We start from the raw sequence: 10,744 nt of genomic DNA on the forward strand, positions 1-10,744 counted from the left end.
AGAATAGTGAAAGAAAACACTTTCTTTCTTAGACTCCAATATCAAGGATAACATCTCTCTGTACTTCAGCTTTTACATCAATCAAACGCTCTCTAAAGCTCCGCCCACTAGATTATAAATATGCTTATTATTTTAATAGAAGTTATGATTAGTTATGAATACAAATCATAGTCTGTTACTGATTCCAAATTGCATGACAAAATTATGTTAGTAACGTATTGTATTACTTTATAATCTGACTGCTTTTTAATTGCTTTTAGATGACTTTTAACTTGTTTATCACATTGATATAGGATAATCTTAACATATTTATATAAAAATACAAAAAGAAAGAAAATGTTTGCCTTTCTTTGCTATCAACAAAATAGTGCATTAAATATTACATGTTTTCTCGGACTAGGGTTCATGATGGAACTGAAAAAAAAATCTTACATTAAAAACGATCAAAATAAAACACTTTTAAAAAAAACGATCTCCAAAGATTGTTTTTGTTTACCTGCATGTCATGTGACCATTAACCGACATCAGAGAACCATGAACCTAATTTGATTTATTATTATTATTGTGAGAATAACATGTAATCAATAAAAAAGTAATAGTTGTCTTATTGGTATTTTAAAACATAATATAATCTAATTACAAGTACTTCCAGATAACATCTAATCAGTTACCACTGGTTATGGTATCTGACCCCTGTACATTATTAACAGCTACTTTTTTATTTCTTGATTTAATATGTAAAATCCAAAATCGTTTAGATTTAGTTTTTTTTTTCCATCAATGAATAAATAGACATCACACATTCTAGAAAATTCCCTCATACTCCAGAAAACCAGTTTATGATAAAGTCCTTCACTTAAATCTGAAATTACTCTTGAAATTTGCTATTTTTAATTTTCATATTTTGTTGCACCTATTTTTGGTCTCCTTGAGGGAGGTTTTGCCACTGACACAACATTAGCGACGTGGTAACTTCAAACAGAGCTGAAGAAGTGAACATCAAATCTGCATTCATCTGGAAAATGACTTTTTACTAAACATAGGCGAAAAAAGTCCTTGCTTTAATAAAGCCAAGCCTTTGTGGACCTAAGTTCATTCACAAGTGTGATGTCACCAACAGCTGCTCATATTTATTACTGTATATGATCTCTGGGTGAAGGGTTGTCTACTGTAAAATCAGTGTTACAATCAATCTTACAATCAGTCAATGAGAACCTGGATACGTTAATAAAAGTGTCTACATCTAAACAAACAGCCAATCTGCTTGTGCCTCAGTTTGGTGATTATCCACCAGATGATGTAGAAAATGGCGGCGATCCAACTGTGTGTCTTCATCAGTGAGGGAGCAGTGCATTATGGTCTATCTTTAGCCTGGATTCTCTCTGCTTTTTTTCCCTTTTCTCCTGCTTTTTCCTCCAGTCTGTTTCCTCCCCTGGGCTGCAGCATCGACGCAGGTCGGCGTCACCGTGGTCTAATTTTACTGCTGTTGATGCTGATGGTGAAGCAGCGCACCTGCTATTTCTGTCTCTGCCTCTCTCTGGGGTCTGCCAATTGTATTAATAGACAGGGAATTATTACATGCTATGTGATTTCACGTCAGGGCCACAATCTCACTGACTGGCTGTGTCTGCTGATGGAGATACAGAGCTGTAGTTTTGAGCTTTACCAATATTTTACATTTTTTTAGTCTTTTGCAATTGCCTTTTTTTTTGTCAGTATCTCTCTATCCCAGTTTTTTTTTTTTTTAAATATTTAATTCACATTCATTTGTATAGCGCTTTTCACAAAATGCACGAGCCGACATTACAATCTAGAGTGATTATCAGAGGTAAGTTGTGTCTTTCAGAAAAATATTTTCATGATTTGTAATCACAACATTTTTTCTTTTGTCAAATCAACTTAAATAGTAGTTCAGATAACATAATATTTTGAGTTTATGATGGATAAATCAATCTCCTTCATTGTAACAACTCAATTTTTCCATTTCAATGAACTTAAAATTTTAAGGCAACCAGGTTACTTCATTTTTTAAGTTAAACCAACAATATTTACAGCGAGTTAGCTAAAAATGGATGAATTTAAACAATGTAATAATTTAGGGCAGAATGACATTTAGAAAAATGTAGCTAGGAAAAATGTGGCTATTAAAATGTATCATTTTATTAGCCACTAACTTAATGATAAATCAGCAAAAAAACATACAGCCCATAAAAGGGAAGAAGATCCTCTTGTTCTTGAGTTCACAGTCACTTATTAAGTTTGCAACCGCGATAAGTGTGAAGGGGGAAGGAAGTGACCTCTGTATAATGGCGTGATTGCGTCACAGTCTCTTACGCACTTGAACGACATCATATCCGCTGCAATTACTTTGGCTAGATAAAATAATGCAAACTAATCGTAATGGGCTCTGGTGCTTATACGCTTCGATGAATCTTGTTGACACATTTAGGATTTATTCCGAGGAATTGACGTTTATCAGCACTACTTACGTCTGAATCAGAGCAAAACATTAAAAGCCCATTCACTATTAAGGTGTGGTTTGAAGGGTGTAGCTCAATATCAAAACAAAGTATGACTATGAAAAGATTGTGATACTAGTCTGATGGACATACATTAAGGTTAAAAAGTTTGAGGTCAGGACCTTTTTTATGTTTTTTTCTCTTATGCTCATCAAGGCTTCATTTACTTGTTCAAAAATATAATGTATGTAAAATCTGTTAATAAAAACATGTAAATAAGTACATTATAAATGTCTTAACTGTCACTTTTCATCAATCCTTGCTTGATAAAAGCATTTTCTTTCAATAAAAATATATAAAATCTTATTGACACCAAACGTTTGTACCGTAGTGCAGTTGAATCAATACATCTTGTCTGTAATAAAAAGTATCTCACACAAGCAAATCTGTTTGGTATACATTTAATATTTATTTGTTTCTAGTTTTGCAAACAATTCGCAAGTTCACATTTCAGTACAAAAATAAAAACTCCATAAATTAAAGAGACTACGTTTTCACAGAAAACTTCATACTTGGACGTTAGACCATTTAATGCAATGGTTAGACGGCACACATTTGAGTAAATAAATTCACACATTCAGAAATCAACCGTAAAGTCAAAACATATTAGTTCTCTATTGCTCAGAACACACTAATACAACAATTGAAATCTAGCACCAGTAAACAAAAAACACTATATTAACAATAATAACCAGATCATTAATGCAACAACAATAAAATAAAATAAAAATAATAATAATCAGTTGATCCATGCTTATCTTGCTACATTTGGCAGGCATATATGGTTTAGATAAATATAGGAAGCAATCATGATTGCTTGATAGAGTCCCTTATAGCCCTGCAATGTCTTTTTATATCAAGTCGTGTGACGGAAATATAAATTCTAAGTGTCTATAGTGAGTTCTCAAAGAGTGAGGAGAGTCTGGGAGTTCAAGGAGTTGGAGGACTGGTCGTTGCTCCGGTTCGCCGGCCCGCAGCTTGGGAAGATGTCGTTCTCTGGGTAGGTGAACATAAAGGAAGACGTGTAGGTGGTGCAAGTCGGAGTGCAGGTGACGACGGGTGTGCAAAGGGGCTCCAGGTCGATGTTAGCGGACGTGTAGAGCGGTTCCCAGTCTTGAGTGTACATGGAGCTGGACAGGTCGCCGTCTGGGACAGAGCGAGCCGTTTCCAGCTCAACTCTGGTCAAGAGCTCTAGAGACTCCTCCAAGGTGGGCTCCAGGTCTGAGATCCGCACCGTGGAGCTGAAGCTGTCGGTGCTGGAAAACAGCGAGCTGCTGGAAGAGGTTGTAACCGGTGGGCTCGCTGTGGAAACCACTGAGGTAGTGACGCTGTGGATCTCAGGGACTGAATCGGAGGCGACGGGAGAGACGGACGGCTCCGGGAAGCTGAGGTCCGCGTCTCCGGGGATCTTGCACATGGGTTTGTGTGCGGCGAGGATGAACTCTAACCTCTCCTTTTCTTTGAGCAAGTTGGCGATGTCGTTTTGAAGAGCAGATTTCTCATCCTCAAGAATGTCAGTTTCCTGTTACAGACAAAATGAAACACCGTCAGACACTAGACATTTAACGTGTTGAGTACATGAAGCGTTTTTTTTCCACAAAGATCTGCGAAATACTTACAGATTGCAGCGTGTCAGTGAGCTCTCGTCTGCGGTTGCGGCATTTCGCGGCAGCCATCTTATTTCGTTCCCGGCGGACTCTTTTCTTATCTTCCTCCTCTGGAGAAAGCTGTGGAAACAAAAACATGGATATTTTACTTTCTGAACTCTGCACTTATTCACAAATGTATGGCGCACTGGCTGATCAATCCCTAAAAACAAAGTCAGTGCATTATGTACCTGTTCTCTGGCTCTCTTGTTGGACTTTGTTCCAGTGACCCTCATTTTGGGGTAAGGGTTCGGGTTGTAAGGTCGTGCTCCGCCGTTGGAGGGCGCCACAGATGAAATCATGGGCTGAACCATCCACTGCAGGTCCGGGCAAGAAGAGATCGCAGTGACAGTTGGCACGAAAGAGGCACTTGAGACACTCAAGTCTGTGAAATCCTAAAATGTAAATAAGAAATCATTTAATACATGGCAAATATTTACATATATTTGTAATATTACATGATTAACGTTACATTTTTAAACCCAACGGGTGGGTTTGTCCATACTTGACCGTTTTTAGTGTAGCCTAACGTTAGTTTTTCTTATTATTTAGACTGGGGCTTTAATATAATTTAAACACTTGAGCTATACATAAACTACGAATAAATCATCCCTTAAGACTCAATAATTATACATTAGTGAATTCAATAATGATATATACCTGAGTCTGGTAATAAGCGGCGCTCTCGCCGCTCGGCGACGCCGTGCTGCACCGGGAAGACGCGTCGCAGTCAGCGTTAAGGCTTGTAAACATCATCCTGTCAAAAGTCGAGAAGCAAGAACTATCCAGCGCGAATATATCCTGAAAGTAAAAAACGGTTTGAAAGGCCTCGGTTTGTTAGTTCCCCGTTCGTCTGCTCTCGGTATCCAAAGTTTGAGTGTCGAGCTTCAGCTCTGCCGAGTATATATGGAAGCTGTGACTGACGTCAGAGAGAGGGCGTGGCGACTCGGGCTTCCAGTGCCACTGGTTGCATAGAAACCGTTAGAAAAACACGTCTCCGGGAAAGCATTTTACTGATTACATGATCGATACCTAATTAATAAACATTTATAAGCTTAATACATAACAAAATGTTTGAAAAAAAGTTCGTAGATGAACATTTTGAGTGAAAACGGAGTGGAATCCATGACGTCCCATAGCAGGGTATCCCACGACGTCATTTACCTTATATGGAAAACATCCTGAAGAGGCGGACCGCTGATGGGAAACACTCTGTGCAGTCTGTATTGCTACAGCATTATGTAAAGATACTTCGAGAAAACTTATTTATCTCACGTTAACAACCATTTGTTACCGTATGATTATAGCCTGTTGTATACATTTATATTATAAAGACATGAAATTAAATAACTAGGATATTATATTATATTATATTACATAAGAAAATGTGATCCAGACCCTAAAATACACGCTCAAATATTATTTTTTGTTTCACACTTGTTCAATGCCATACTTTCCTCGAAACATTCATTGCCTCGGGTTGTGTTCGTACCTTCGATAATGAAAGGCGTGTCCAATGACGGGGGAGTAACATATTTCCACTGTAACCTACTTCGCACCTTTACTGAGGGATTCCTTTAATAAAATGCTGAGTTCATCTCTTAGCTCTGTGTATTGCATCACTGGACCATTAAACAATCATGTAATATTTCAAACTTATAGGCTACATTTTTTTAAACGTGAATATACGCATTACATTTATTATGTGCACACTAGGCAACTTTATATGTTGTTATTACTAATACTATTATTATTATTTTTAAAATAAATGTTTTTATGAATGTATTCTATATTGTGTTTAAAACGAAAGCAATGAGGCCACTCAATTTCTAATGTTTGGATTGCTTATAAATTGCTCGTGTTTAGTCTTGTTTTATTAATGATCTGCCATTGGCTACGGTAAACATGACTGACGGTAGTTTGTTATTGATTAACAAACGAAAACAGCTCTATCAGCGTTCCCATGTGATGTCATCATATTTTACTGCTCCACTTCGGTTTTCGTGTTTTGTTTGAACTTCCTCGTTGTCAAAGCAACGCCCCTCCCACTGACGTCACTGACACCCGAGCCGAGCCTGTGCAAATGTTCACAGAGGTTTCGCCTTTCAGCAACTTTTTTTTATCAATATTAACAGCAAATAAATATCATTCTTTGAAAAAAAAAACAAAAATACAACCATTATTTAGAAATATGCCTTTATTTTTAGATTTATTTATGCATTTATAAAGATGCAGATATTTTACTGGCTCCGACCGAGGTCATTCCATAGATACCTTTGCATTTTGAAAATGTGGTCAGGCTACTTTCTCAAGGATGAGAAATTACATTGTGGCATCTCAAAATGATTTTTTTAATCTTCACATATGTTTATATAACTATGCCTTTAACAAGGATTTACAGTTTATTTTTATTTACTTTAAATGCTATAGTGCGTAAGTTCATGAGACCACAGTGTTTTTAGACACTTTATTGCTGCATGATATCTTTACACATATCTGGTTGTTTACAGTACACAACTCATGCAGTGATTATTTAAAATCATCTTGTGACAAACCCATAAGAAAATGTCCTGAGGGGGATAAAAAACACTTAAATGTCCTTGAAGAATATTCTAAAGATGATAATGATGATGTCATTATGAGTTAGAGACACATGCAGGACTGAGGACAGCCTCATGAAGAAAGAATAAAATAATGTAATAGTTACTTGAATTTATTTTCAAAATAATATTCTTATTCAATTAATCAATTAAAAATGAGACTTTTAAAATAGATTTCCGTTGTTGAATGCTGTTGATTTTGCGGAATGACCCTCCTGCAAATGACCCTATCGCTGTTCCGTTCATGAGCCTCACAGATCAGAAACCAGGGGCGGATCTGCCGGGAAACTCTTGGACTGTGGACAGAAGGGAGGCCCCACTCACGCGCCCTCTGAAAGCAGGGTTACCTCATCTGAGCTATGAATAGAGATATTCACACAGGTTATGGAGAAGAACAACGGCGTTTCCTTCCAGTTCAAGTGTTCATTAAAGCAGAAATCCTTTGATTTATTGTTTGTGCAGATCCTTCATAGTAGACATAATCTTATCTGTCAGCAGACAGTTATGAAATAGCCAACGTTCATGAAAAAATTCTTAGATATTTTGGGTGCTTGGCGAAGATGTCGTCATAAGAATGTCATTGAATTAAATGTGAAATGATAAAAATAGGCTGTGCCGCAGTAGCGCTGCAGTTAGAGGGTCCACACCGGATATGCCAAATATGGTCATGACACGCTGCTCTCTGATTGGCTGCTCACATCAGCGACAGTGTTGTTGCTGGAGCGCTTTGAGTGGGAGATCCATCATTCTAATTGACAAGGGATACGAAAAATCCAAGTTTTTAATAGAAAGGGTGCGGTTGAAATATCGTAACTATTATTTCAACAGTTCAATTATTGTCAATTTGTGTAGGCTACTTTAATCATGGCAAATGTATAATAATATTCCTCGTGAGAATCACGCACCTGCATATAAACCATCTTTTTAAGATATTAATCGTAAATCGTATGTTCACAGAGGGATGCAAACGACAGACTGCAAACTAGGCACGTAAAATGACGTATCTTGTTCATTCATGTGAAATCCTAATACGCCTTTCGTATTTAGTTTAGCCTACGTATTAGACATTTTAAGTGAATGCATAACATTTTGAATTAAAAAGAGCATCATTTTGTGCCTGGGATGTTTATGAAATGCCGTATATTTATGTGGCTCGTGCTTAGCAGTCTCCCCTCCGGATCAGTGGTACAGTCTCACAGATTTCATTCATAAAAATCTGCCTCACTATAAAGACAAGCAGCGCGGATGGCTGGTGCCTCCTAGCGTAGTAACCTCAATCTATCTTTTTTTTTTCTAATATAAAAAAACACCCCCTGCAGAATAGCATTTGTTGACATTAGTCACATATTGATCTGGTTCCCAGCATCTCCTGGCAGAAGTGATGCCTAAAACCGCGAGTGTTTCTCAGGTGTCTGCAGAACAGCTGCTGCACACATCAGCTGCTGAGATGAAGGATACGCAGGTAATCAATTTCATGTCTACCTAGAATGTAACCTAAATGGACTATTTGAATATTGATGTATGCTTATTTGATCATCTTCTTCAATTTCTTGAATACAATCATGATTTGTATTAAAATGCAGTTTTGCTATGAGCAATACATGATGAACACATTTGCATGCTCTTTCTCAGAAGACAGGTATTCTGAAGGATGCTGATGCTCCCTTTGTTCCAACGGTCACTGCTGTAGCTTCAGCTCCAGATCTCAAGTGGATGGTCCTGTCGACTGACATCTCTTCAGTGTCACCCTGCAGACACGAGAAACCACACAGCTCATCTCACTCCACAGACGCCAAAACAGCTCGAAAGACCTTCACTGGCCGGAGAAAGGGGGTGAAAGATCAGGTAAATACATGCCTTTTTAAAAAAACTATTACCATACGCTAGTTATATATGTGATATGTGTTTAATGCATGGGCTTTCTGGAGAATTCCACATTCAACTGATTGTATTTATATTATACATCCATGGCCAGGATAATTCCCTGTTTTAAATGTTATACTCGCTTAAAAATAAAGATTTTACTCATGAAGAACCTTTCCATTGCACAAAAGATTCTTTAGTGAAAAAAAAGTCATTCAAATGTTTCTTTTAAGAATCGTTCACTGAAAGGGTCCTAAAATTGAATCTAAAATCTTTTAGATCTTTTACATATTTTAAAATCTTTTACATCTTTTAGATTTTAGATTTCTTTTAGATTTAATCTAAAAATTAAATCTAAAATATGCCATCGCTGCAAAACCCCGCTTTTGGAACCATTGGTAGGTAAAATTTGTTTAATGAATTTAAGTCATTTTTTTGTACATTAGCTGTCACTCAATATCAACCACAGATAAATAAATATATATGCAATATGCATTTAGCGATGCACACACACACATATGTATAAGTGCATGGTGTTTCTTCATTTCAGCTTACTCCAGAGGAAGAGGAGAGGAAGAGGATCAGAAGAGAAAGGAATAAACTCGCGGCGGCCAAATGTCGAAATCGTAGGCAAGAACTAACCAACAGTCTCCAAGCTGTAAGTTTACAATTCTGCTCTCTCTCATTCGTCCAAAAACATGACTTTGTGCATGATATGACTATGATCTGCATATGTCCAGGAAACCGATAGTCTCGAGGAGGACAAAGCAGCTCTGCAGTCTGAGATCGCCAATCTGTTAAAGGAGAAAGAACGTCTCGAACTCATCCTTTCTGCTCACAAACCCCTCTGTAAGCTCTCGGAGGAGAGGGAGGCGGAGGCCGAGGAACAAACCCAAGCCCAGGACGAGCAGACTCAAGCTCCCACCGCATCCCCAGAACAGGTGCCCAGCTCCCCTCAGCAGCTCGACCCCCCCAGCACTGCCATCTTCGGGGACTCGGACGTCCTTCTGTGTTCCAGTGCCGAGCTGGGCGCCGCTGAGGTGGAACCGTACATCGATATGAGGGATGTGTCCATGGAAGACATTAGCAACGTGATGGACAGCGGCGATGACATGGATCTGTTAGTGCCAGACATCGACCTCACTAGCTCTCTGGGCCTGAGTGAATGGGAAACCCTGTACATGTCAATGGGTGGAGGGTTAGAACCTCTCAGCTCGCCTGCATGCAGCAGCACCGACGCTGTGCCCGTCTTCAGCTTCAACAATGCAGAGGAGGAGAAGCATGACACCGGCAAAGAGGGCAAACCTAATGCAGCCAAAGAAATCTTGAAGACTTTATGAAGGCCCTGCCACATCAATCTTAAAAATAAAGGTTCCTAAAGGTGGTTTTACCAGTGATGCCATAACAGAACTTTTTTAGTTTCCCAAAGAGAACATGTGAATAATCTAAAGAACTTTTGTGCAAGTGAAAGGTTCCGTGGATGCTTCATAAATGCCAATAAAGAACCTTTATTTTTAAGAGTAAAATATTCCGAAGAAGAAGAAGAAGGGTATAAAATATATATATATATATATTCTCTTGATGAACCGAAAACCCCTCAGAAAAAAAAAATGCTTTCATAAACGAGTCTCAACATTTACAAAAATATATAGTGGATGCTGTGCAGTAGATGTAATGTGATCTTTACATCCAGTGAGTGAAGTCACTGTTTGTTTCTTCCAGATGTTGACATTGTTGAGTACGTTGTTCATCCTGTGAAAGACTTGCTTTCATGCACTTTTGTACCAATAGGTACGTGTAACTGTATCAGTTGATGTGGTGAAGTACAGTGCAGTCTGTTACACCGTGTCTAAGTCTGTGACTAACTGTGTAATTCTGTAATTCTGACCATGGTGGCAAAAAAAAAACCTTTATGCAGTTTTTTTGTTGTTGTTCTTCCTGCTTCCTTTTCTGTTGTCTGGCATGTTTCTAATAAACGAATAATTGATATTACAATTAGAAAACATGTGGATGTTTTTATTATTATTTATTTATAAAATTGAGGCTTCTCTTCTCTTTTGGGGTGAAAAAAGGCAGAATTAAAAGCCTCCCGTTCAAGAACATTCTTTCATTTCCA

The 10,744-nt window shown here is 38.0% G+C and overlaps 2 protein-coding genes across 3 annotated transcripts; one reads left to right on the forward strand and one right to left on the reverse strand.

The window, feature by feature from the left end:
• Window positions 1-2,904: 2,904 nt before the first annotated feature.
• fosab (Fos proto-oncogene, AP-1 transcription factor subunit b) lies at window positions 2,905-5,031 on the reverse strand. The gene is made up of 4 exons (XM_039648019.2): window positions 4,826-5,031; window positions 4,357-4,560; window positions 4,139-4,246; window positions 2,905-4,041 (listed from the first exon to the last, which is right to left on the reverse strand). The coding sequence occupies exons 1-4, from the start codon at window positions 4,919-4,921 to the stop codon at window positions 3,424-3,426; spliced, it is 1,026 nt and encodes a 341-aa protein (XP_039503953.2). The 5' UTR covers window positions 4,922-5,031; the 3' UTR covers window positions 2,905-3,423.
• A 2,994-nt stretch (window positions 5,032-8,025) lies between these two features.
• On the forward strand, window positions 8,026-10,545 carry LOC120460309 (protein c-Fos). Of its 2 annotated transcripts, none has more exons than XM_039648017.2 (4): window positions 8,026-8,227; window positions 8,398-8,610; window positions 9,179-9,286; window positions 9,369-10,545. In XM_039648017.2, the coding sequence occupies exons 1-4, from the start codon at window positions 8,147-8,149 to the stop codon at window positions 9,966-9,968; spliced, it is 1,002 nt and encodes a 333-aa protein (XP_039503951.1). In that variant the 5' UTR covers window positions 8,026-8,146; the 3' UTR covers window positions 9,969-10,545. The 2 variants fall into 2 exon arrangements, with proteins under 2 accessions (XP_039503951.1, XP_039503952.1); XM_039648018.2 differs by having other exon boundaries at window positions 8,401-8,610.
• Window positions 10,546-10,744: the final 199 nt, after the last annotated feature.

The sequence above is a fragment of the Pimephales promelas genome, chromosome 13 (genome assembly GCF_988280905.1).
Source record: "Pimephales promelas chromosome 13, fPimPro1.hap1.1, whole genome shotgun sequence".
Taxonomy (NCBI): Eukaryota; Metazoa; Chordata; class Actinopteri; order Cypriniformes; family Leuciscidae; genus Pimephales; species Pimephales promelas.

Excerpts from the sequence above, each read along its gene's own strand:
- fosab (XM_039648019.2), bottom strand. The coding sequence starts at position 4,921 with ATGATGTTTACAAGCCTTAACGCTGACTGCGACGCGTCTTCCCGGTGC. Across the intron at positions 4,561-4,825 it reads CCGCTTATTACCAGACTCAG|GATTTCACAGACTTGAGTGT; the intron begins GTATATATCATT and ends TTTACATTTTAG. Across the intron at positions 4,042-4,138 it reads TCACTGACACGCTGCAATCT|GAAACTGACATTCTTGAGGA; the intron begins GTAAGTATTTCG and ends TGTCTGTAACAG.
- LOC120460309 (XM_039648017.2), top strand. The coding sequence starts at position 8,147 with ATGCCTAAAACCGCGAGTGTTTCTCAGGTGTCTGCAGAACAGCTGCTG. Across the intron at positions 8,611-9,178 it reads GAAAGGGGGTGAAAGATCAG|CTTACTCCAGAGGAAGAGGA; the intron begins GTAAATACATGC and ends TCTTCATTTCAG. Across the intron at positions 9,287-9,368 it reads TAACCAACAGTCTCCAAGCT|GAAACCGATAGTCTCGAGGA; the intron begins GTAAGTTTACAA and ends GCATATGTCCAG.